The sequence below is a fragment of the Micromys minutus genome (genome assembly GCF_963924665.1).
Source record: "Micromys minutus genome assembly, chromosome: 29".
Lineage (NCBI taxonomy): Eukaryota > Metazoa > Chordata > Mammalia > Rodentia > Muridae > Micromys > Micromys minutus.
Window position 1 is genome coordinate 32495646 of NC_137964.1, and position 26938 is coordinate 32522583.

General features: G+C 46.9%; 2 protein-coding genes and 1 pseudogene across 3 annotated transcripts; 2 read left to right on the forward strand and 1 right to left on the reverse strand.

Moving 5' to 3' along the window:
• Positions 1-2019: 2019 nt before the first annotated feature.
• DYNLL1 (dynein light chain LC8-type 1) lies at positions 2020-4439 on the forward strand. The gene is made up of 3 exons (XM_080940691.1): positions 2020-2140; positions 2308-2445; positions 4027-4439. Exons 2-3 carry the CDS (start codon positions 2314-2316, stop codon positions 4162-4164), a joined length of 270 nt encoding a protein of 89 aa, XP_080796817.1. The 5' UTR covers positions 2020-2140; positions 2308-2313; the 3' UTR covers positions 4165-4439.
• Positions 4440-6269: 1830 nt separating this feature from the next.
• Positions 6270-25002, reverse strand: COQ5 (coenzyme Q5, methyltransferase). Its single transcript, XM_080940870.1, has 7 exons — positions 24794-25002; positions 21283-21432; positions 18338-18559; positions 13937-14043; positions 7991-8079; positions 7240-7351; positions 6270-7160 (listed from the first exon to the last, which is right to left on the reverse strand). The coding sequence occupies exons 1-7, from the start codon at positions 24993-24995 to the stop codon at positions 7059-7061; spliced, it is 984 nt and encodes a 327-aa protein (XP_080796996.1). The 5' UTR covers positions 24996-25002; the 3' UTR covers positions 6270-7058.
• Positions 21750-22186, forward strand: LOC308439119 (ribosomal protein uL24-like; annotated as a pseudogene). The gene has a single exon. The product of its transcript is annotated as a ribosomal protein uL24-like (transcript).
• Positions 25003-26938: the final 1936 nt, after the last annotated feature.

Sequence of the window (26938 nt, forward strand, 5' to 3'; positions counted from 1 at the left end):
TTTAGTTAAGATCAGAGAGGAAGCTGGGAAGCACCTTTGATTGATAAATGCATTTTAAGTGAGGATGTTCTCACTACTTTTTTTTTTTTTTAAAGATTTATTTACTTTATTATGAGTACACTGTAGCTGTTTTCAGACACACCAGAAGATCCCATTACAGATGGTTGTGAGCCACCATGTTGTTGCTGGGAATTGCAGTCAGTACGCTTAACGCTGAGTCATCTCTCTAGCCCTACTCTTATTATTCCCCCCCCCAACTTGGGAATGGGATACCTCTGAGCAATTTAGTGTAAAAGGGTTCCAGGTCAGCCACCTTCGGTGGTGAATGCCTTTAATCCCTGCACTCTGGGGGCAGAGGCACGTGGATCTCTGTGATTTGAGGCTCCAGCTGAGAGAGAGAGAGAGAGAGAGAGAGAGAGAGAGAGAGAGAGAGAGAGAGAGAGAGAGAGAGAGAGAGAGAGAGAGAGAGAGAGCTTCTCAACAAAACAAGGGTTCTAGGTTAGAATGTGGGTAAAGAGAAAAATGCAAAAATGTAAACAGAAAACTTGGATTTATACAACCTGAAAATCATTTTAAGGGGTTCCAAAAATATATATTACAGACATTTTAAGGTTTGATGGGTCAACACGAATCATCAGCAAGATTCATTCAGCAATAAAAGCCACACCGTGCTGAGAATTCACAAGCATTCGTTTATTTAATGCTCCCACACACCTATCAGGTGGTTTCCTTTTACACTTAGTCCCCTGTTAGAAATAAGAGACAACAGCTTTAAACAGTGCTAGGATGACTCGACTCCCAAGACCTCGATTTTGATCACCTTTCACTTTGTTCTGAAGTACTGGGTATCATCATAACTCAGGATATGATGCATGTGAGGTACGGGGTTTACCATTAACTGTTATCATGATCTTATTTTATGTATTTATGTATTTATTATTAGGTAGGTACAATTAGTCATAAATGTACCTATGCCAGAGGATTCACCTCTGAGGATCACTTTCTTGTTCATCATGATACTTCTTCCTCTCTACAAATAAATCCTCAACCAAGAAACTTTGCGAAAATGGGCAGCTTATCTGAGCAAGAAGCCTCAGCTGTACACACTCGACATCCACCCAAATTCCAGATCCTGAGGTCTGCACTGCCTGGCAGACAGGCTCTACCTCCTGAAGATGATCCCTTCTCGAATCTCTCCTTCAATCCTTAGGCTATCGTTCTACCGTTTTCTAGGTCAGTATCAACTCTATAAGGGCTACAGTATGAAATAAACATGTAGTGTCTCGTTCTAAAATTAGGAATTTAACCTGGTGTGATGGCGCAAGGGGGAGGCCAAGAAAGAACTGCGAACTTCAGATCAACCTAGACAACCCAGGGAGACCGTAGGGTGGGGAGGGCATGGGCAGAAAAGACAAAAAAGAAAACAGGGCTCAGTGGTGGAGCGTAGAACTTGCCTCTCAAACCCAGGGCCGCCTCAGACACGCACGCACTTAAAACTTCAGGAATGAGACAGCAAAGCTTTAAACTAAGCCCTAAAACTAATCGGCGGCTCGCCCTTGCTTTGGAAGAACCTTTTAAAACTCCAGGCCACCTGTCAAAGGCCGCAAATCGTGCGGACCCCGGGTGGGGGTGGAAATGGGCGGCATCTGGGGCGGCGGCTCCCGATCTTCTAGAACCTGCGATTCCAGAACACACCCTGGGCTAACCTCAGTGGGCCCGAGCGGTAGAAGCCCGCCCTCACAGCCTTCCAGACTGCTGGGTGGTCCGGGAGCCAGCCACTCGACCCGGGCTCCGCCTTCAGGGTGTGTGGGCCTGCACGCGTGCGGCGCATCGCCTGGGCAACCGACGCTGTGCGCGGTGCATTGTGGTCTGCAACAAAATGCAGGGGAAAGATCCTAAGGGAACCATTGAATCCACGGACCAATAGAAAGAGGCTGGTGGCTGTGACCCGCCAATAGCGACAAGCGTCGGGGGCGGGGCCGCGGGCGCAGGGCGGGGCCTAGGGATTAGGCGGCGGCGGCTGGCGTGGGGCTGCTTAGATGCGCCACTGCTTCGGTAGTGACCGGCTGTCCTCTGCTGCTTGAGCGGCGCCAGCACCTTCCCTAGGAGCTCGCAGCAGCCGGCTGGCCCCTGCTCCACGGTGAGACCGGGCTCGGGTCCTCCCCGACCCCCAGGCCTGCCGTACGGGCCGCGGGAGCTGCGCCTCGGAAGCGGGTGGGGGGGCGTCGTCCTCAGGGGCGCCGGTCGGGAGGGCAGCGAGCGCGGCCCGCATCCCGACCCTTCCCTCTCCCGCGCCTCGACCCACAGGTAACCATGTGCGACCGCAAGGCGGTGATCAAAAATGCAGACATGTCGGAAGAGATGCAACAGGACTCGGTGGAGTGCGCTACTCAGGCGTTGGAGAAGTACAACATAGAGAAGGATATTGCGGCCCATATCAAGAAGGTGAGGACCCGGACCCGGCACCGCGTAGTTCCTTTCCCCCGATTCTGGGCGCCCGGCAGAGTTTTCCTGTGGCGCTTAGGGTGGCTCGGTATGGATAGTTCTAGAAAGGACGCAGTAGATTTTGCGGTCCTCTGGGGAAGACCAGACCCTTAACGCCAGAAGTTTTTTTTTTTTTTTTTTTTTTTTTTTAAACCCCCAGCTCCTTGGGGGAAAGCGCCACCTAGCAACGGTTTCCAAGATCAGGGAGCAGCGAGCAGTTAGTTCCCCCTACTGTGGGATTCCTGCGCCGAGGATCCATCTGGGTGTTGGGGGGGGGGGGGCTGCGCGCCTGCGTGGGTGTTTCCAGCCGGGCTAGGAGATCTTGCCAGCCTTCCAGCCGGGACTTAGTCGACAGTTCAGGGAAAGTGGGTGGTAGTGGTGGTTGGGGGCTTGGGTGGAGGCTTGGTAAATGGCAGTTTGTAGAAAGCTGGCAAGACCGCCAACTTCTCAAGCTATGTTTGCTGGAAGGAAACTTGAAGCCGAAGCCGTGGGAGGGTTGTTGAGTGGAGAACGGGAAGATGAAAGACTCACATGGAACAGAAATGAATGCCTTTTTTTGAAAACGCAGCAGTATGTGGATCTGGATTGTAAGAGACATACTGCTTAATAAATTAGGTTTTCTTACTGAGGGCCGGATGACATGCTAGGAACCCTAAAGAATTTTACATCATCTCTGGCCCTGGTTCGATCCATCTAGTGAAAAAGATTAGTACATTCCTAGTTCTAACGTCCATTGGGATGGGAGAATCAGGTAACAGATGATCTCTAATTTGGTAATCTTTAAGACCGAGTAGGAGATGTGGAGGAGAGAGATTTTAAAAGGATACTTAACTGCAAGATTCTGTTTCTAGCATTTAGTTTTCAGCCCAGCTTGATTTAGATGGTAATCCAGAGACTTTGTTCTTGCAACAGGGCAGGGGGGTGGGGGGGTGCGGGGGTGCGGCGGCAGCGGTGGCGGCTACTGGCTTGCTGGATTTGGGGCACATGGCAAATACAGTGGCAGGATAGTTACCAGGAACAACCTGATAACTGCTGATGTCATCTACAGCCATCGAATTGCTGAACTCAGGTGGGCTGCAAATGATGGGTCCTTTAACCCCAGCACTAGGAAGGCAGAGGCAGGCAGATCTCTTTGATTTTTTTAAGACCAAACCAACCTATATATCGAGTTCCAGGTAGTCAGGACTACATAGAGAGACCCCCATCTAGAAAGAACTCAAAACAGAAAAACACCCAAAATAGTTAAGGAAGTGGTCACTGAAACAGAACTGTCCTTGAGAATGACCTTTGATCTCCGTAGCTCCCATCCCCATTTTACCTCAGGCTGCAGGCATGTCGCATTATTGTTCTAGGTTGGTGACTTAGACCTAGGGAACATTCTTGTAAGAATTTGCTGGGGTTATGGTAGCGCGCACCCTGTGCCTATCCCAGTGTGGAGACAATTAGAAATGCCAGTATTGCCCTTTCATGTTCTCAAAGTTCTGGCTTTTCTAGAAACTGAATTTTCCAGGTGTACCACTAAAATTGTTTTCTTCTTCCCAGGAGTTTGACAAGAAGTACAACCCCACCTGGCACTGCATTGTGGGCCGGAACTTCGGTAGTTATGTGACACATGAAACCAAACACTTCATCTACTTCTACCTGGGTCAGGTGGCCATTCTTCTGTTCAAATCTGGTTAAACGCATGGACTGTGCCAAACACATGATCCATCCAAAAACAAGGACTGCATCCTAAATTCCAAACACCAGAGACTGAGTCTTCAGCCTTGCTAAGGGAACACCTCGTTTGCATCTGTTGTGTTTTGTACAGGGCATCATTCTCTGTACACTTTTGTGGTTATAAAATTAGTAAAACAGCTTACATTTGTATTTATTTTCTAGTCCATACCTCTGTACCCCCATTTTTTTTCTCCCTTAGGTCATTCCTTTAAAAATAAATCTGTTGGAGATGTAAATGTCTCTGCTAGTTTGTTCAAGGAAGTTAGGGTTGACAAGCTTACCAGCTGATAAATGACTAGGACTAGTCTGAGGACTCCATAGTTTGTAGGATTAGACAGTTCAGTTCTCTTGATGGAATGTTGGCCAGGTTATACCTGCTTTTCCAGATTATTTGGATTATTTGCTACAGGTCTGAGGCCCCATCCCTGTCAGCCTAGCACTTGGGAGGCTCAAGTAAGTAGTGTAGGTTCTAGGCCAGCGTGGATGAGAGTTGGCTTGCTAGGCTGTTGAATTCACTAGCTGTGCTCAGAAATCAGTAAATGTGAGTCACAGCTTTACTTAAGGACCTAAGTAAAGCTGTGGGTCTGTAGTCAAGTTTCTCCCTTGGCAATTTAGAGCTACTGTAGCCTAAGGAGAAAAGCCTGCATAGATTTCTGCAGGTAGAGGCTGAGGCAGCCAACCCACACTTAACTTTGGGAATCTTAAGAGTTCCTGCAATGTTGCCTGTTTATTTTCACAAGTGTGTTTACTGGAGATTTGAGAGTTTCTCAAAAAATGTAGCCCTGGCTGTCATTGTGATTTTTAAGAAGCCAAAAAGCTGTTATGCAGTGGCAAAAGATGCTTCTTAGAGCATTAGGTCAGTTACGCTTTGCAAGTTTATCCACTTGAATTTGGTTAGACATTGTCAGGACCAGGAGTGTGAAACTGCTGTTCATGTGTATGCCTGTGGCAGTCAGGTTCTCTACTGTGTATAGATTCTAAGACTTGGACTGTCAGCAAGTCTCCCATATGTCATCTTGAAAGGCTATTTTTATTGTGACAGTGTCTTGGGAAGTCCAGTCTGGCCTCAAACTACTTAATGGTTAAGGATAACCTTAAACTAGTGTTCCTTTGTCCACCTGCCAAGTGCTGGGGTTGCAGATAGATGGGCATCCCTCCTGATTGTTTCACTGTTTTGTCTCCTGTCTGCAGAAAAGATGTGGGGTACTTGGAGCCAGGTAACCACAGATAGGGCAATCCAGTTTATCTATTTGAACAGGTTTCTGTGAATTGAGTCCCTCTACTTTATGACCTATTTTCATTTGAAACCCAACAGGATCAAATTGATACGGTGCAAGGCCACATGGCTGGACACTGAGGGGTTTAATCTAATATGATCTGGCCCATGTTTACTGTCAGGAGCTTCAGATTTGAGAAAATGTTGCTGTAGAAATAAAATTGGTTTGATGTGTATGGAATTTCTCCCAGTGCCTGCTCCTTCCTGTTAATTTAAAAGCTAACAGGTTCCAGCTGGCTGAGAAACAAAATACCTAGTTCTCTAAGGTTTAGTATTTTCTCATGCTCTTTACTGTTCTGAGACATCAGTAGTTAGCTTTAGGTGAGGTCTTGTGATCCATAAATGACCCCTAGTGTGCTGGGCCAAAAAGTAACATCTGAGGCCCCTTCAAATAACCCTATTTTTAAAAAAACAAATGTTTGTATAAATACTGGCCTCAGCTTCCTGAGATGAGAAGTGTGCATTGCTACACCTGACTGGTTTCTGCAGTTTCTTAGTGTCAGGTTCAACATACATGGGAAGCCCCCTAACATCACAATGGAGGGCAGTGAGATCAAGCTCTGCCTAGGTCATCCTTGGGACTGGAGGAAATAGGCTATGTGCATAGTAATATTTTTTCTTCTAAGCTAAGTTTCTGGAGAGAAGTATGAGCTCCACATGCAGTCCTAGCTGGCCTGGAACTTGCTCTGCAGGCTTGGCTCAGCTTGGGGCAATTCTAATGCTGAGATCAGTTTTGTGCCATCCAGGGCTCATGTTTTTTTAGATTTTTATTTAACTTTTTATATATATCACTGCATGTATGTGTGCACAGTGCCCACCATATCAAAAGGGGGCACTGGATTCCCCAGTACAAGTTACAGAGAGTTGTAAACTACCATGTAAGTGCCCGGAAACGAGGATGTTGTCTCTGTACCAGCACTGAAGACAGAAGTCAGACATACATTGTGTCTCCTCTTCCAAGAAAGTAAACCACACCCAAATTGTAAGCTCACTGCTTCACAGATTTCTGCTTCTGTTTGCTTCAGGTGAGCACCAAACCCAGGGTCTCAACAGGGCCAAGTACATGCTGCACTGAGCTGCACTCAGCTCCAGATCTCTCACTGAGCACCTCACCGGCTGGGGTGCTGACATTGTCAGCGTTCTGACGTGGAGTGTGGCTTTTGGCCCTAGATTCAGTTCTAGTCTGAAGAGCTGGTTCAAAGTCTCCTTGAGTTCCAGAGATCCATTCATTGTCCCTTGAGAACATATCTGTCATAGAGAAGCTGTGGATAAGTGTCACAGCTGCATTCGTGCTGGTTCTGACTCTACACTGCACAGCTAAGCCTTAGCAGGAGTCCAGCAAAAACCAGGCCACATTCTGAAAGGCTTCAGCAGCCTGGGCAGCTACTAATTAATGAGAGCTTCAAAAAAGGCAGGAATCAGTTTCCTCCTCTTGAGGCTGGTCAATGCAGAACATGAATCCCAGGTTTTACAGCCTTAAGGAGACGAATGCTCAGCTACTGTCTCATCAAGGAAACGATCTTCCAGCCCCGTGCTTCAGTAGAAATGACTGGCTTGTGCTCCACAATAGAAAAAGGTGCTAGAGTTTGAAGCCAGAGTGAATGGCCACAATCCCTGAGGTCAGGCTCTCATAGGTCACCTTCTGAAAGCCTGCGTCTTCAATCATGTTCTTGAACTCTTCCTGAAACACAAGAAAAGTCACATGGGATGCCTAGGTTTCACTTTTATGGATTCTGTTGTACGTTACAAAAGCTTTGTACCTGATTTGGAAACTTCCGGATACTTTCTACAAGGTATTGGTAGGACTTCCAGTCTCCTGCGATGACCTCACCAATGACAGGGATGACCTGGAAGCTATACAGATCATAAAGCCTAAAAAAAAAAAAGATCAAGTTTCAAGATAGCCAAAGCTATTGGGGGGGGGGGGGAGGACAATAATGTGTTTGACTCCATCCCTTCACAGTAATCAGAATACAGTAAGGTAGAGGTCTCAGGTGTCTACAGCGGTCAAACAAGTGCCTGAAATAAGGCAAGTGGGCCAAGAGTAAGGCCGAGGTCCATAGCGTGTGACACCATAGCGTGTGACACCATAGCGCGTGACAAAGCTCCATAAAACTGGAGGAGGGGCAGCTAATCCTGCTTCCCATACCTGCATGGAGGATCTGGTTTTCCCAAGGAAGCTGGAAATCAATTTCCTGATTTTTCAGTTTTTGGCTGGCCAGTGGGTTTGAGATAGTCTCATTCTATAGAATAGCCAGGCCTGGAACTCATTATATAGACAAGGCAAGTGTTGAACTGGTGGATAGCCTCCTGGGTAGGCCTGTGGTTACTGGTCGAGGCTCTTCCTGCCTATGCATTTCCATGTGGGACTCACTGGCCTCTGAAGGTGCCCCTTCCTTTGGGCTTCTGAACTCACAGTCAGAGTCTGTGGCTCACTGACTACATCCTTTCCACTTTGGGATAGAGAGCTTTTGGTGGGTACGTTTATAAAGGCCTGTCACTGGTGCTAACCTGGAGATGAGGGGGTCATTCACTTGGCTAAACTCCAGACAGAGAAACCGTCCTCCTGGCTTTAGGACTCGATGGGCTTCCTGGAGAGCCTGGGAGAAAGATGGAGAAGAAAAGCCTCAGCAGACCTCTCCTCGGTGCCAAGAGGCAGAGGCTGGTTTAGTTTCTATGTACATTACATTCCTCATAAAGTCCTTTTACAGCCTTAGGAGCTACAATGCAGAAGTTACCCCACATCACAGGCTACTGCGGTCAAGGACTAGAGAAAGTCACTGATGCAGAGAGAGGCCATAGCTCCATAAGGATAAAGTTTAGAATTACGGGTCACACTTCTTCCAAAACCTCTTTACATGTGTGGGCATTGTGCTACATGTCTGTGCACCCGTTGTGTAAGTGGTACCTGCAGAGGTCAGAAGAGGGCATCACATCCCCTGGAACTGCAGTTTGAGACTCATGAGCTGCTGTGGGTGCTGGGAATGGAACGTGAGTCCTCTGGAAGATCAGCCACTGAGCCATCTCTCCAGACCCCAACATAACAATTTTAAGGACTCTATCTGACAGAAAATGACATGTATGTTGATAATTCATTTTATTTTTTGTTTGTTTTTGAGACAGGGTTTCTTTGTGTAGCTCTGGCTATCTGGAAAAACACACAGTAGACTAGGCTGTATTTGAACTCACAGAGATCCACCTGCCTCTGCCTCCTAAGTGCTGAGATAAAAGGTGTATACCACCACCGCCAAGAGCTTTATGTGACAACATGGAGGAAAATCATCATATAAGCCTGCCCAATGGCTCAGACCCCTAACCCCAGCTCCTCGGGAGATAGAGCACAGGGAACTGTAGGTTTAAGGCCAGACTGGGTTATAGGGTGAGTTTAAGGCCAGGTTAGCTTTAATGAGATTATTAATGAGCATCTATAAAAGCCCTGAGTTTAATATTATGTATACAGACATACACAATCACAGGTTTATGGTGTGTATATGTTTTTTTAGGATGCTGGAGACTGAACTCAGGGGTTTGCACATGCTAGACAAATATTCTACCAGTTAGCTGAAGCCCCAGAAGACATCTGGCCTTTTCCTCAGTATATATTTGAGATGAAGTCTCGCTATGCAGCCTAGCTGGCCTAGAACGCACTGTGTAGGCCAACTTAGCATCAAACTCACAGAGATCTTGCCTGTTTTGCCTCCTGATCAGATTTTAAAGTTAAAATTGCAATGAACTGGGTGTGAGGTGTCACACTATAGGCCCAGCACTCTGGAAACCAGGGCAGCATCGGCTGCTTGGTGAATTCAAGCTCTGGGTACACAAGACTCTGATTAACAAAGCAAAAGCAACATGATGGGGAACTGTTTAGCGTGCTAATGTTCCCATTAAAAAGAAAGAGAATTAGGACCTGGCAGTGGCTTGGTAGGAAATGTGCTTACGAATCTTACACATCTAAAGTTGAATCTTCCAGCAGCTAGCAGGAGAGGCAGAGACAGGGGGCTTCTTGGGGCTCCCTGGCAGCTGGTTAAGCTAAAAGCAGTGGGTGATCTGGTTAAGTGACAGACCTGTCTCAGAAAATAAGATGGAGGGGGCAGTGAGACAGGTGACCGAGTGAGGAAAGGCACACGCCTGGCCACCTTCAGCTGGGTCCCTGGGGCCCACGTAAAGGTTATCCTGTGCCCTCCATGTGTGTGCCATAGTGTTACCCCAGCCCGTCACAACCACGCCTGCACACTCACGTGTAGACACACACAGATACACCCACACTCACAACCATACACAATCACACCCACACATTCTCAGACTTACATAGAGATTCACATCAGAGACCCAGACATAAGACAGGAACACACACACACAGTCGCTCCACAGCTGGTCACGACAGAGGCACAAGACTGCATCCACAGCACTCAGGGAAGGCAGAAGTAAAAGTAACTCGAGAATGAGGCCAGGCTGGACCATGTCACATCTTGTAAAACAAAACAACAACAAACTCAACCCTGTACATATTGTTTCCTTGACTCTCCTCTATGGCTGAGGATGGCCTTGTGGACTGAGCCACTTAACTGTGGGAGCCATCCCCCTACCCCCTAAGCATTGGGACTGCAGGCATAAGCCACCATGCCTGATTGTACACTTAACAGGCACGAACCATGTCTATAAAGACACACAGGAACTGGGGACTATTTGGGAACAGCACAGAACAGCTGGAGATTAGGGTGGGAGGGAATTTTCACCAACACAATCTTCAACTTTGATGCTACTCAATTTAATCTTTCTTTTTGGTTTTTGAGAAAGAGAGAGAGAGAGAGAGACAGTCTTGTCACTGTCCTGACTGTGGGCTGAGAAGTCATCACAGAGACCCCTGTAGCCTGGAACTTGCAATGATCCTTCTGCTTCTGCCTCCAGAGCGATGGATCACAGGTGTGAGTCACCACAACTGGTAAAGACATGTTTCAGTCAGAATGGTTAATAAACTGTCTGCAGATGCAGGAAGGCCATAAAAGCCAAGCTACAAAGTGCAGTGCTGGTCACCCTGTGCTGCAACAAACTGCGGCACAGTGACCTAAAGACAAAGGTTCGTCTTAGCTTACAGTCTTGTGAGCTCCAGGCTGACAGGGTGGACATTTGCTGTCACTCTGGTGAAGAATCACAGGATGGGTCTACACAGCAGAACAAACTGCTGTCCTGGGAGCCAAGAAGCAACAAAGCCTGCTTTTTTTGTTTTTTGTTTTTGTTGTTGTCTCTTTGAGACAAGGTCTCATACAAGCACTATATGCCTTTAATCCAGCAGTCATGACTAGAAGCAGGTGGCCTATATGCTAAGTTTGAGACTAGACAGGGTTACAGAGTGAGACCTTTTCTCAAAAACAGCAGCAAAGCTAGGCTCTAACTATATTGGACTCAGGCCTGGGACTCACTCAACCTCCCAGATCCTGCAACTGCTGGCATAGCCTGTCATGCCTGGCTTAGAAGAACTACCTCCTAGCAAATGATCAAACCCACAAAGAGACTTGCAAAACCCTCTGATCTGAAGCCAGTGAGGAATTTATGTGAGCAGGAGGGCAGTTTGGTGGACAGATCCCTCAGCCTGGAGTTCTCGTAAGTCCAGGCAGCTGGTGTCAGAACTAGACGGCACTCAGTGGCTTGGCTGTGTGCAGAGAGCTCTGTGGTGTAGGAACACCCCCCAGCCCCACCAAGACTGGTGTCAGACACAGCACAGAATGTGAAAAGACACTAAACCTTCTCACTACATGAAAGGACCGATTTGTATAGCATATTCTGTCTAAAAAAGAGGGTCCTTTCTCTCTCTTCCTCTCTCCCGCTCCCCTCTCTCTCATCTTAGATTTGGTGTTCTAGGCTGGCCGTGGTAGCCCATGTCCATATTTCTAGCATTTGGGAAACTAAACAGAATTGCTCTGCAAGTTCAAAGACAGCAAGCTCCAGGCCAGCCTGGGTTAGAGACCCTGCTTCAAAAGAACAAAAAGGATTTGTTTGGGTCTGTTTGTTTGCTTGTTTTTGGAGACAGGATATTGTCACAAAGATCTTGCTGGCCTGGAATTCACTATGTAGAGCAGGTCTCAAACTGAACACTTTTTGCCTTTGCAGTGTTGAAATTACAGTCATGTTCCACGACACTGCCTACAAAATACTCTGTATTTTTTTAATTAAAGAAAAAATAAAAAGAAAGAAAAAGGGCTGGAGAGCTGGGTCAGCAGTTAAGAGCACTTACTGCTCTTTCAGAGGACCTGAGTTGAATGTTCAATTCCTAGCAACAACATGATAGCTCATAACCATCTGTAGTGAGATCTGATGCCCTCTTCTGGTGTTTCTGAAGATAGCAACAGTGTACTAACACACATTAAATAAATTTAAAACACACACACACACACACACACACACACACACAAAGGTGGCCCACACCTATGATCTCAGCCCTGGGTAGGCAGAGGCAGGTAAATCTGAATTCGAGGCCAGCCTGGTCTACACAGTAAGTCATGGTAAGTTCCATGCCCTGTGTTAGACCACTTCCTGATTAGGGCATCAAGTTCCTTGGGGTAAGCCCGATCTTCACAGTCAGGATATTGATTTCTTATTCTTGTTTTTTCTCTATTTAATAACTCACCCAACAACCCAACCTGCCTTTTGGGGAACTAGCATTTATCTATCCTCGGAAAGGTCACCAGAATTCCAAATACCACCCAACTGCAGAAACTATCTGCACCTGGCAAAATCACTCCCCTCTTCGGGCATGAGGCAGATCCCAGCTGAGTCGAACAGTGTGAAGCAGCCCGTAACCCACACCGGGACTAAAATGAAGCCAAAGTCTCACTACATGCAGGAGGTGGTTCTTTCCCTCTACCTTGTATGTCCTGGGGACTGAACTCAGGTTGTTAGGTTTGGTGTCAAATTTTATCCTTCCTACTCTGGCTCACTCGCTCCCTCTGGTTCATTTGCTTTTGAAAACAGGGTTTCTCTGTGTCCTTGGCTGTCCTGACGCTCACTGTGTAGTTCAGGTTCACAGATCCGCCTGCCCCTGCCTCCAAAGTGCTGGGATTAAAGGTGGGGCCACCACCACTGCCTACCCTGTCCTTTTGATCTTGGTTTCTCAGTATAGAGAGAGGGGGGGGGGAGTAAGGGAGAGAGAAAACTGAAACAAAGAAACGGATGGGGAGAGAAGAGGAAGGGAGGAGGCCCCCACACTCCCAGGAGGCATGCACACACTCAACTGACCTATGCGGTTCCCACAAGGCTCCATCTAAAGGTCCACAGAACCTTTCAACAGTGTCACCCTCAGGTCTTTTGGAAAGTACTACTTGTATTCAAACCAGAGCAATAGCTGCAAAGGGTATTCCCCCAAAAGTTAGGGAGTCAGACAGTGGGAGGCCATATCACAGAAGCCAGTTGCAAATGGACAAACTGTTTGAACTGAATGTTCAGGTAGAAATAAAGAGCTGAGTCCTATCAGAAAAGAACATTCCCTTCTTGCTGTAGAAAACCTATGTTCCCTTCTGCCTTAGAGCATCTGTGCCCTTTCCTTTGTCTGACCATGCCTCTGACTGGCAAACTTACACAGCTCTCCAAGAAGAAACAGGGAGTGCCGCAGCTAGGCCCAGCCACCCAGAATGTGGGCTCCAACCTGAGCAACCAAGAGCCGGTCTGTGATTCTGGCTCAACTTCCTGACTAAAGCAACTGGCAGCTGAGAAAAAGGAAACCTGTCGCCAGGTGGTAGCGGTATATGCCTTTCATCCCAGGATTTGGAGAGAGGCAGCTGGATTTCTGAGTTCAAGGCCAGCCTGGTCTACTGAAGGAGTTCGAGGGCAGCCAGAACAACACAGAGAAACCCTGTCTTGAGGGGAAAAAGGAAGAAGGAGGAAGAGAATGAAGAGGAGGAAGGAGGAAAAGAAAGAAAAAGAACTAACCCCTAGGGTTGGAGAGATGGCTAAAAGCACTTAAACTTCTCAGGCAGGGGACCCAAGTTCAAGTCCCTAACATTCATATCAGATGCCTTTAACCGCCTATAACGCCAGCTCCAGAGGACCAAACACCCTCTGGTCTCCAAGGGCATTGTGAACAAGATGCACATAGACTCACACAGGTACAGGTACATTAGTGAAAACTGTATACATTTAAAAGAGGAGAGGACTATGGAGATAGTTTGGAGCATTTGCTGTGGGGTGAGAGGACCTAAGTTCAAATCCTCAGCATCTATGTAGAAGCCATGCTTCACAGGGCCAAGCATACCAGCACGCGCGTGCGCACACACACACACACACACACCACAAATAAATACATAGAGGAGGAAGAGGAGAAAGAGACCTCTAGGATTAAAATGGTCATTCCTCTTAAGAACTGGGCCCAGAAAAGGCTCTTCCCTATTCTCAGTTGAGGCAGGTCCACTCCAGGGACACCATTATCCTCAGAGTCACAGAAGCTGAGCATGCAGCAATTCATACCTGGTCAATGTGTGTGACATTCCGGATCCCAAACGCAATGGTGTAAACATCAAATCTGTCATCATCAAAGGGCAGTTCTTCAGCATCTCCCAGCACCCACGCAAGTCCTAGAAGACAAAAGCAGCTCTGGTGTACAGAGGCACACTAGCCGTTCCCATGCACCACAGGAGAAGCTGAGGCCAGTGCCCTAGGCACCAATGTGGTGGGGACAGTCCAGTGACACGGAGCCCATGACACAAGGTCTGGGCAATGTCAGAAGTGAAGTGAAGGAGAATTTGAGAACTGCTTGGTGTTGTGGGGACCATGGATTGCAACAGAAAGCATGACACCCCTGCCTTCACTGTATTCCCGCTGCCTTCATTGCTATCCTCCAATTTTCAGAACCTCTCTTGTTTGGGGAAAGTTACCTACCAGCATACTCTCTCAGTGCTGGGGACAAACTCTTGCACTCTGTGCTGGGCAAATGCTGCCCTGAGCTACACATCTAGCTCTAACCTAAGCAATTTTCCCAAGCAGGCACTTCATGGTTAGCACTGTGCTGAGGAGCCACGGCCTCAAGGTTAAAGACTACTTTCGTCTACTGTTAGTTAGTGAGGTCCTCCACTTTAGTTGGGGGCGGGGCATCAAACCCAGAGCCTCACATTATGCAGGAATTCTGCCATTGAGCCATACTCCCAGCCCTTATGATATATTCAAAAGTACTCTTGGTTTTTGGTTTCTTATTTATTTATCTGTCTACCACACGTGTGGTAGAGGCCTAGGCCTAGACAGGCGGAGGAGGTCACTGGTTCCTCTGGAGCTAGAGTTCTAAACTGTCAACATGGGCACAGGGAACTGAGTTCAGGTAGATCACCACACTATTACTCCAGGTTTTGTTTCAATTTATTTGTAAAATGGAAATAAACTGGAAGATTTAATGAGTGACTAGTATAAAATTTAGCCTGTACCTATTTCTACAGCTGCTGTCACAGCTACACATCCCCCAGCCATGGATTCTATGTTGAAATATTTGAAGAAGGGCTAGGCCAAGAGATCACTCAGTTGTTAAAAGTAGCTGTTGCTTTTACAGAGGACCTGGTTTCAATTCCCAGCCCCCACCTAGTAGCCACAAACTTCTATAACTCCAGTTTTAGGGGATCCAACACCCTTTTCTGACTGCTCTGGGCACTAGGCATGTGTTCAGTGCACAAACATACATGCAAGAAAAACATACATGTACAACAAAAAATAAGTCTTTAAAAAGAAAATGTGACCAGGTTAAAGTGTGAAAGGCTCAGAGACAGGATAGATAGTTGGTGTGCCTAAAGCCCTGGGTTCAGCCTTAACATGAAGTTCACCCCCTTCTCTCTGAAACAGTAAGACAGACCCATGCTGGGAGAAAATTTAAATGCATGAGAATGACCTTGAATGATTTTCCTGGGCCATAGGGTTATGGGCATGTGCCTCTACCAACTTGCAGGAATCCTCCTGCCTTCACTTCCTGAGTGTTGGGACTATATATGGATGTCACTATTTCCATCTCCAGCTCTTTTTAAATTTTTTATATTGGGATGAATGTAATGAAATTGTCCAAGGCTGACCAGGAACTCATTCGCTCAGGCCCAGACTTCCCTGGAGTTTATTTTGATTCTCCTGCCTCAGCCCCCAAAACATCTGGGATTATAGGCGTGCATCATTGGCCTGGTTCTGAGTTCAGAAAATGATAGATTCTTATCAGTATAATTGTTCTAAAGGATGTGGGTTTGAATCTAACTGATTAACTAAGACCAGCAAGATGCTCATCAGAGAAGGTGTTACCATCAAGCCTAACACTGAGTCTGACCCCTGGACACAACACAGTGGAAGGAGAGAACTATGTCTCACTAACTGTTCTCTGACTTCCACAGAAATATGCTTGTGCACACACACACGCACACAGAGGCACAAACAGATACAGAAAAAGGGCAAATTAATGGAAAAGACCCCAGCACTGTGACATGTTACAAAAGGCTACTGTTTGGTATAAGCTGCATTGGGTCCCAGGAGACCAGACTGAAAATCACCGTGGAATTCTCATGCTCAAGTTCCTGCATGCAGGCAGAAAATAAGCTGTGAGCCAGACAGAGCTGGGGACTAACACACCTCCTCTGATATGAATCCTTACAAAAGGAAAGTCATAACCAGAAAGGCCTGCAGCTGACCAGTCTCTACCCTTCCAGACTCATCTGCGGATAGCAACTCTGGGAAAGCCAATCAGCTCTTAACCCTTCCCCTTCTGTTTTCTCTAGTCTTTACCTTTTTATGAAACCAACCTCCAGGGGCTAAAGAGACGGCTTGGTGGTTAAGAGCACTGGCTCATCTTCCAGAGGACCCAGGTTCAATTCCCGGCACCCACATGGCAGCTCACAACTGTCTGTAGCTCCAGTTCCAGGAGGTATAGCAGCTTCACAGCCATCCTGGCAGGCAAAACACCAGTGCACATAAAATAAAAAAAAGAAATGAAACATTCTTTGTTTGGTCATTGAAAGTCTAGGCTACTCTTGAACTCAGAGGCCCACCTGCCTCTGCCCCCAAGGGCTCTGATGACATTGCTGCAGCACTGAACTTGGACGGAAAGCCGTGCCAGAGTCTGTGCCTAATGGCTCTACACTGAATAATGTTAGCAGAGGACAGATTCCAACCCTTTAGCTTAAAGGTTTGGTTGAGTTTGTGTTTTAATGTGCCCATGTGCAAGCCTGAGTGTGTGAGTGAACCACACACGTCAGAAGAGAGTGCTGGAGCCCCTGGAACTGGAGTTCAGGCAGCTGTAAGCTGCCCTTCAGGATGCTGGGAATCCACCGCAAGAGGAGTATGCTCTCTTAGTCACTGAGCCGTCTCTTCAGTCCCAGCTTCAAAACCATTAGGTGGCTTTATTTTTCCATTCCCTAGTGAGGCAGGCAGAGGTAGGACTGATTACCAGGCACTGCAAGCCAGCCTGACCCGCCAGCCTGGGTAATGACACCTCGTCACAAACAACAGCCTCCTAAGCGGGCATAACTACTCGATGGAACAGACGGTTCCAGAAAGAGAACATTACCTGTCGTCTACTGCTCTCACTCCTTACGGCCGGCACCAGAGAAGGGAAATACATGTGTCAGCAGGAGTAAGGCACACAGTGCCTTTGTCTAGTGACTGCCTTCTGAGGAGTGGGCATAGCTGACAAAGAATCCTTCATCATGAAGGCCAAGTGGGCTGTAGTTCGTCTAGGCAGCTCCTTCTTTGTGTGTGAGGAGGAGGAAGACAATAATTGGCCTAAAACAACCAGACATTCCTTGGGGGGGTGGGGGGAAATGCTGATGCTGCCCAGAGGACTTTTGGTGATACACTGGTCTCTCTGGTGGCCTGCACTGCCATGCCAGTGAGGAAGAGTCAGTCCAGCTGTGGGAAAGCTGCGTCATGAGGGGGCTACATCCAGCACCATTGGTGACCTTGCAAATATGAAGGGCAAGCTTTTGTGTAACTTGTTTAAAATGGTCTCACTACGTAGTCTGGACTAGCTTGGAACACATGATGTAGATCAGGCTAGCCTCAAAATCACAAAAATCTACCTGGTTTTGCCTCCCAAGCTCTGGTATTAAATGTACACCCCACCACACCTAGCTAGGGAAAGTATTTTAAAATATTCAATGGCCAGATGTAAAATCAGTGGTACCACAGTCTGCATGTACAAGACCCCGAGTTCAACCCCCCAGTGCTGGAAAATATTCAAAAAGAAAGAAAAAGGAAACTGCATGACTTCAGAAGATCCTGCTATGAGTTCAAGTCCAGCCTGGTCTATAGCGTAAGTTCCAGGCTAGCCAAGGCTATATACATACAGTTAAGATCCTGTCTCAAAACAAAACAAAACCCTGAAAAAGCAGATTCTTAGGGCTAGTGAGATGGCTCAGTGGGTAAAGGTGGCTGCTGCCAGCCCTGATGACATGAGTTCTATTCCCAGAACCAACTCCCATGAGCCGGCCTCTGACCTCCATAGGAGTGCTGTGGCACCGACATAATTCTCCCCATCTCCATTAATAAGAACCATAATTAAAAATTAACAATGGCTAGAGAGATGGCTTAGCAGTTCAGAGTGCTGGCTGTTCTTCCAGAGGCCCTGAGTTCGAGTTCCAACATCCAGTTGGCTCACAATCATCTGTAATTTAGTTCTAAGAGATCTGATGCCCTCTTCTGGTCTCTGTAGGCACCAAGAGCCCTCATGCTGCAGAGGCATATGTGCAAGTTAAACACCTATACACATTTAAAACAATTATAACGAGAAAAGATCCTTACGCTCTGTGGGCCACAGAGTGTAAACTGTTGGTCAAGCTTAGTGTGTTGCTCAAATCCTGGTGCACACCTATGAGCTGCTCTAGGTACACAGGCAGTGTCTGCCGAGGGACTCACCAGCTGTGTATCCCTGGTCCATGGCTTTCTGCTTTCCAACCTTTAGCATCTCCCTGTTGATGTCACAGACCATGACAAGCGAACCTCCCAGGGGATCCTCTTTATTCTGGTAATTTTTGGCAATTTCTTCCCAGGACAAATTTTGCTGAGTCCTCAGCTGTCTCCTCTGTTTCCTCTGATGCTGCTCCTGAATGTAACTAAGGAACCGGAATGCAATGTCGCCTGCGGAAAGCCAACAGAAGGAAAGGTGCAAAACAATGAAGCAAACAGTCTTCCAAGCCCTAAGCGAAAGGAGGCAAAGGGGATACACTTTGGGCCTTTCTACTCCTTTCAGCAGAGCACAGGTCCTCACTGCCACCCTGACAATACATACATCTATGTTGTTGAGGCTGGCCCTCAACTCCTCCTCCTCTTATGGCCTCCTGAGCTGATTACAGATGCATGCTCTCATCCCTGATTAAAGTAAACTGACCACCTTCCCCCTTCCTTCTCCCCTTCATCTCTTTCCTTTCCTTTTTAAGCTTTATTTATTTTATTTATATGAATACATATAAATTACTCATATTTTATTTATATGAATACACTGTAGCTGTCTTCAGACACACCAGAAGAGGGCATCAGATCCCATTACAGATGGTTGTGAGTCACCATGTGGTTGCTGGGAATTGATTTCAGGACCTTTGGAAGAGCAGTCAGTGCTCTAACCACTGAGCCATCTCTCCAGCCCCCCTTTTCTTTTTCTTTTTTGATACTGCTTCATGTAGCCCAGTTTGGCCATGAGTTTACTCTGTAGCTAAGGATGATTTTTACCTCTAGGTCCTTGTGTGTTCACTTCCTGAGTACTGGGATTATATGTGTACCCACACATATAATCACCCACACAACTGGGGCTCACTGATTCTCATATTAAGGGCTATGGGTGAGGCTTAGTTGGGAGAGTGCTTGCCTAGCACACAGAACCTGGAGCTCCGTGCCCAGAATGCCGTACACCAGGTTTTTAGTTGCATGCCTGTAATCCCAGCTCTGGAGGGAAGTGGACCAGGACAACCTCAAATACATGAGTTTAATGTCAGCATAAGACCCATCTCAGGAAAAAAAAAAAAAAGCAGTCCAGCTTAGTCTCAAACGTGAGCCCAGGGCAGCCAGGGCTTATTACACATCGAAAACCTGTCTCTAAAAACAAACAAACAAACAAACAAAAAAAAAAACATGCACCTGTAACCCCACTATTTGGGAGGCAGGCAACTCTTTAAATCCGGCCTGATCTATGTACCAAGTTCCAGGCAAGCCACAGCTGCATAGTAAGACAAGAAAAGCTCTAGGAAACGAGAAGCAGACCTTTATAAATATAAGCAGTACAGGACTCAGTCTCTGCAGGTTTCACATCAACCATGGGTCGCTGTGCAGTGAGGATCACCCAGGGACTCTGTCATCCCTAAACAACTCGCTTGGCATATGTAGCTGACTCGGTCTGTTGTTGCCTGGCGTTTGCCATCAACCAAGGGTTTGAAGAATGAGCCTAGGAAAATGTTCCTCCACTGAGCACACCTCAGCCCCAAGCATGTGTTCTACTCATTTTGTTGTTGCTGCTGCTGCTTTGTGTTTGAGATGTAGGCCCACGTAGCCTAGGCCGTCTTCAAGTTTGTTATGGACTGAGGGATGACAAGTTGTCTCTTTGACCTAATCTTCTGAAGATTAGCATTTTAGGTGCGTATGTTAGGCAGTGGTGGCGAAGACCTTTAACCAGTGTGCTTGGAGGCAGAGGTAGTTGGATCTCTGCACGGTTTACAAAGCAAGCTCCAAGACAGCCAGGGGTACACAGTGAGGCCCTGCCTCGAGTATCAACTCTTGACCACTGAGCCACCTCTTCAGCCTCTGGTTTTGAGACAGGGTCTTGATCTGTAGCCCAGTCTGGCCTCACAGGTTCGACCACCTAGAAACCAACCCGGCTTTGAATGTACTTCAACCCTCCTGCCTCAGCCTCCTACATACTGGGATTAAAGACTTTCTGACACATACGTTAACACTTTTCTCCAGGTACCTGCGATGTTTTGATACCCGAGGAAGGAGTGAACTGGCTGGACTGGAGGGTGGCCTAAGTAGTTCATGTCCTAAATAGCTTATGTAATGTGAGAAAAGGCTTCTCTCCAAACAGAAGGAAAGTAGGTTAAAGGCTAAAGGGAAGGTAGAACAGGCTGGGGCAAAACTCCATGACACAGCATTTAACTTATTTGAGAAGCCCTGATTTTACTCCCCAGCACTGAGGAGGAAAAAAAATGGGGGGGTGGACCCAAGCTGTGTGTGGTGTCCAAGTCCTGTAATCCCAGCACCTGAGAGGCAGAGGCAGGAGGACAGTGGGTGGCAAGGAGTTTTAAGGTCAGCTTGGATTGTTACACAGTGAGTTTAAGGCCAGCCAAGACCACACAGTCCTGAACACCACAAAACAACAACAAAAACAGATATAATAGTCATTCAGATGATGAAATGTCACAAACACTGGCCTTTTGCCTTGCAAAGTGCTCTGTCAGCAAAGTGCCGGGGGCTGGAGAGGTGGTTCAGTGGTTAGAGCACCGACTGCTCTTCCAGAGGTCCTGAGTTCAATTCCCAGCACATACATGGTGGCTCTCAACCATCTGTAGTGAGATCTGATGCCCTCTTGTCCCATGCATGGAGATAGAGCACTCATATACATAAAATAAACACATTTTTAAATAAAAGGGAAGAAAGGCGCCAGGCACACCAGAGATGGTGGCCATGCCTTTGATCCCAGCACTCAGGAGGCAAAGGCATCTTTGTTGTGAGTTCGAGGCCAGCCTGGTCTGCAAGCAAAGTGAATTCTAGGACAACCAGAGCTACACAGAAAAACCCTGTCTTGAAAACCAAACAAACAGAAAAGTGCCAGGCGCAAAGCTGGTGAGGTAGCCACGTGAGCCATGCGGCATTACCTGTGCCCCCAGCCACATCGAGCAGCTGGGTCCCGGGCAGCGGGCGCATCTTCCTGATGAGCAAATCCTTCCAGGCACGATGGATGCCGAGACTCATCATGTCATTCATCAGATCGTACTTCTTGGCCACGCTCTCAAACACCTGGTAGACTGACGCAGGACAGACAGACAGACTGTGACTAACAGGAGTGACTTGGGGAAATGTTAATGAAGACAAAGTGGAGCTTCCCCTATTGAAAGCACCCGTCTTTGCAAGGTGACACTAAGCCAAAATATTCCATGCCCAAGATACATCTTAACATTACGTTTCATCCTCTCGTGGTACTTGACTGAATCTAGGGCCTTGCACACAGTAGGCAAGAACCCTATCAGAGTCACTTCTTTAGACCTCAACACGACCTTGTATCAAAAGAAATCAACCTCCTGCTCTTTTCTTTTGTGGCCATCACCGGATCGCAGATGCCAGAATGAAGTCCAATCCCTTTGTGACTTCTGACCGAAGCAAGAACTGCAAACGGCATTTCAATGCACCTTCTCACATTCAGAGAAGATCATGTCTTCCCCTCTTTCCAAAGAGCTGAGACATTATTATAATGTTCGGTCTACACCCATTGGAAAGGATGATGAAGTTCAGGTTGTTTGAGGACACTACAAAAGCCAGCAGATTGGCGAAGTGGTCCAAGTGCACAGGAAGAAATACATCATCTACACTGAATGAGTCCAGCGAGAGAAGGGTAACGGCACAAGTGTGCATGTGGGCGTCCACCGCAGCAAGGCGGGTGTCACCAGGCTAAAGCTGGACAAGGACCGTAAGAAGACCCTGGAGAGGAAATCCACGTCCGGATAAGTAGAAAAGGAGAAGGGCAAATACAAGGGAGAAATGATTGAGAAGATGCAAGAGTAGAGACATCTCTTGCATGGCTTTCATTAGAGACTGCTTCAGTAGTCAAAAAAAAGAAAGAAAGAAAAAGAAAAGAAAAGGAATCGACCTCTTTCCTAACGTCCAACATCACCATCCCAACCTGATGCTGGGTTAACTGTGAGTATGTGCATGAAATACAAGCTTCAGGAAGTTCTTCATTCCCTGACTCATTATGAAACTAGGAGGACCGGGCAGTGATGCACACACACCTTCAGTCCCAGTACTCAGGGACACAGTGGCAGGCAGAGCTCTGAGTATGAAGCCAGCCTGCACCACAGAGTGAGTTCCAGGACAGCAGAGGCTACAGAGAAACCCTGCCTAGAAAACAAAACAAAAAAGGCTGAAAGGAAAGCAGAGATATGTGCATCAGTGAACAGTTACATCATCGGCTTTATAGACAGTTTACACTCAGGCCAGTGCATGATGCTTTTACTGTTTCCTTGTCTCTTGGTGACAAACCCATGTTGCATACTTAAGAGAAATGAAAGAGGAAACTGAGCAACAAAAAGGGAGAGAGCAAGGGAGTGAGGGCATAGACCAAGACTGAATGACGGACTCTGGGACACAATCCTCAACGCAAACAAGAACAGCAACAAAGAGCACATCAGGGGACGAGGACCCTTGTCAGGGCAGAGGCACTCGGAAGAGGTGACTCAGTAGGCAGAGGACGAACCCTGTGAGTAAAGGTGAACTCTCTAACCCAGGGGAGGTGTAAGGATTCTGCCAATCAGATTCAAGGTGTTTCAGAGGAAGAAGTGGCAGGAAGTAAAACTCACAGGGAGATGGTCAGTGGATGGAGCACCTGCCACAGGGCCAGGGAGATGGTCAGGGGGTAGAACACTCCAAGCCTGAAGATGTGAGTTTTCAGCTTAGGACTCAAATGGCAAAGGAGAAAACTGACACCTGCAACAAAGCCCTCAGACAGACAGACAGACACACTCTTACACACACTACATACAAATATAGAATTTTTTAGAATTTCCATTCAAGGGGCCCTCGGAAGTGTTTCATGATGTTGAATGCACCGGGGCTAGAAGCTGACCAAGCTATCTCTCCATCCTCCAGATGAAAGCTTCAAAGGGGGTGAAACTGCCAAGTCATAGGAAGTATACTTAATCACTATAGTTAAGCTCCATGACAAGGGAATAAAGTGCTTGAATCACTCGTTACATTTTAAAACAGAAATAAAACAACATTACTATCCTCAAAACTATAATTTTTCTTAGGATTTAAACTTTTAAACTGGGCTGGAGAGATAGCTCAGTGGTTAAGAGCACTGACTGCTCTTCCAGGGGTCCTGAGTTCAAATCCCAGCAACCACATGGTGGCTCACAACCATCTGCAATGGAATTTGATGCTCTCTTCCGGTGTGTCTGAAGACAATGACAGTGTACTCATACATAAAATAAATAAATCTTAAAAAAAAAAACTTTTAAGCCAAAATTAAGAACCATTAAAATGTTAGAAAAATCCCATCTGTTGGATGTTTCAAAATACATTAATTTTTATTTTATGTGTATTATATGTATTATGAGTATTTGCTTACATGTATGTCTGTGTGCCACATGTGTGCCTGGTGCCCATGGAGGCCAGAAGAGGCCCTCAGATCCCTTGGAATTGGTTATAATTCGTGGTTCTCAACCTCCTTATGCCAGGACCCTTTAGTACAGTTCCTCATGTCGTAGTGACCCTAAGATTATTTTCATTGCTACATCATAAGTACATAACAGTAGTTTGAAGGGAGGGGATTGTGTCTCTCCTTAGTAAGAAAATAAGAACGTAAATTCTGTGTTAGAATAGTAGTTCTTCCACTTACTAGCAAGTTTGTAATTATCTCTGTAGAGGCAGGATCTCCCTGTCTGAGGCTGGCTTCAAATTCACGGTATAGTAGAGAATTCATTTGCATTTCTAATCCTCCCCCATACACCTCCCAGGTATTGGGAAGACAAGTTTACACCACCACACACAATATATGTGGTGCCAGGAATGGAACTGAGCTGCAGGAACTAACAAGCAATCTACCAATCGAGCCATAGTTCCAGCTCCTGGCTACCATTTTAAACTGTGCAAGTTTTTCCTTGCTTAACCTTAACTCTATATTTCCTAAGAAAAGCAGTAACAAGAGTCACTAGTGGAAAACTGAAGTGAGAAATGGGTGGGAAAAATGTCTACGCGGCACCTGGCATGTATGACAATCTCGCAGTTGATGAGAGTTAAGAGCCACGCAGTGTTTAAGAGGGACAAGCCGGGTTTGGTGGTGTACGCTTTTAGCCCCAGCACTCCAGAGGCATCTCTGCGAGTTCGAGGCCAGCCTGGCTTACATATCAAGCTCCAGGGCAGTCAAAGTTACACAGAGAAATACTGTCAAAATGGGGACGGGAGGACGCGTCGCCGGGTATAGGTCTGTAGTCGGAGTTACAGAAAATGAGTCCCAAAAGGAAAGCTGCGTCTGGGAGGTGGGTATTCCTCGGAAGTCAGGGTTGTAAGGAACTCTAGGGCCATTAGAGGATCAAATCAACCCTTAGATGAGTAAAGGAAACCAAACAGAAGCCCGGACAGGTCGCTCCAACCACCCTCTCGCCCTGTCACCTTTGCCTCCTTTCTCCTCTTCCGACACCGTCTCAAATCCGAAGTGCGTTTCTGCTGCTCGCTTCTCTTGGGACAAGGACCGCGCACTCAGCGTGGCCCATGGCCTGGATCTATGAAACCCGGGGAGCCTGCAGTCTCCGGTTACTCGCGACCACCCGCGGCCGCAATAGCGCCACAGAACACGGATCCTGGGCGCCGCCATCTTGAAATTCCTGCGACCGCGGGCTGGGAGAAGTCGGGTTGCGTCACCAGGTGGGTGACGGCTGCCGGCAGGAGACATATTAGTGGGACGCACCCTAAAACGCCTGTTTTTAAGGAGTCTGCTTGGTTGAGGATTTGAAAACCTGAAAGCTTTACCTGTGTTCCCTGACTGAATCTAGAGCTTACTAGGAAGAAGGAGAGCTCAGAGTGAGGCCCTAAATATATTTCAGCGGCCATATTTCCATCCTGCCAACCAGTAGTAGTATTAGCTAGGACTAAAAAAGACTACTGTGGTAAAGACCAGGCAGGAACTTGCAGGCTCTGCCAGGTGCCGGAGTGCTCTACCAGGATCTGGGTGAAATTGAGGCATGTAGTTAAAAGACCAAGATTGCATGGTTTGATTTTTTTTTAAATTTTACACACACACACACACACACACACACACACACACACACGCACAAGTATGTACAGTTGTGTGTCTGTGTGGGTATGTGTATGTGAGTGCAGGTGCCTGTGGAACCTAGAGGTCCGTTTTTTGAGATAGCCCTGGCTATCTTACACAAGGTATGGTCTACAGAACTTGCTCTGTAGGCTGGCCTGGAACTCACGGATCTGCCTGTGTCTGTCGGCCTCCTGAGTGCTGGAATCAAAGGCATGTGCCACCACGGACTGGTAGTATATTTACTTTAAAAATGTTTATTATTTCTGTCTTTTTTGATGTGTGTGCGTGTGAGTGTTCTCACATGCCATGGTTCATGTGTGGAAGTGAGGAGGTAGGTGACTTTCAGGGGTCAGTTCTCCATGGCCCTGGGAATTGAACTCAGACACACAGGCTTGCAAAGCAAGCACTCTGACCGACAGAGCCATCTCGCTAGCCCTTATCTTTTATTTTGAGATAGACTTTCACTAAAGCTGGCAAGGCCTTGAACTCACTTTGTTACCTAGACAGGCTTTGAACTTTTGATCTTCCTAGTAGGTGTGCTTAAAGACCAATATTACTAGACATGGCTTCTTTTTGTCTTAATTTGATTTTATCTTTTTTATGGAAAGGATAACATATTACAGACCATCTTGTGCAAAAGCAAGTATAGAAGTTGCTGAATTTTGCTTGGATCTCTGTTTCTGTTTTAAATCCCTTTTTAAATGTATATTTTCTGTAAACATTTCACAAGGAGAAGGTGCCAAGGACCCTAAGAAAGGAATCTGAAATGAAGAGTGTCTTCTCTGTTTGGTGTAACCTGACAGATGGACCACCTCCTGCACTGGGCTTCTCTTCCCCTCGGTTCCATTTTTATCAATGACAGAATGAAAAAATTATTCATCCACACACTTGGTATTCTCGTGCCTTTGTTACATGAAATAAAGTCTCACCACAGAATTTTAGAGCTCCCTGTACTTCTACTTATATGTCAGAGCAGACCTTAGGATTTAGCTGTTCCTTCTGGACACCACATTACATTTTCCAACTGAGGCATTCTTTCTCTCTCTCTCTCTCTCTCTCTCTCTCTCTCTCTCTCTCTCTCGTGTGTGTGTGTGTGTGTGTGCCAGAGAGTCAGGGTTTTTATTCCTACACAGACATCATAACCAAGAAGCAAGGAGGAAAGGGTTTATTCAGCTCACACTTCCACATTGCTGTTCTTCACCAAAGGAAGTCAGGACAGGAACTCACACAAGATAGGAACTTGAGGCAGGAGCTGATGCAGAGGCCATGGAGAGATGTTACTTACTGGCTTGCTTGCCCTGGCTTGCTCAGCCTGCTTTCTTATAGAACCCAGAACCACCTGCCCAGGGATGGCTCCACCCACCACCACACCTCCCCCCTTGATCACAAGTTGAGAAAATGCCTTACAGATGGATCTCACGGAGGCATTTTCTCCAGGGAAGCTTCTCTGTGGTAACTCCAGCTTGTGTCAAGTTGACCTACAGAAGTTGCCAGTACAGTGT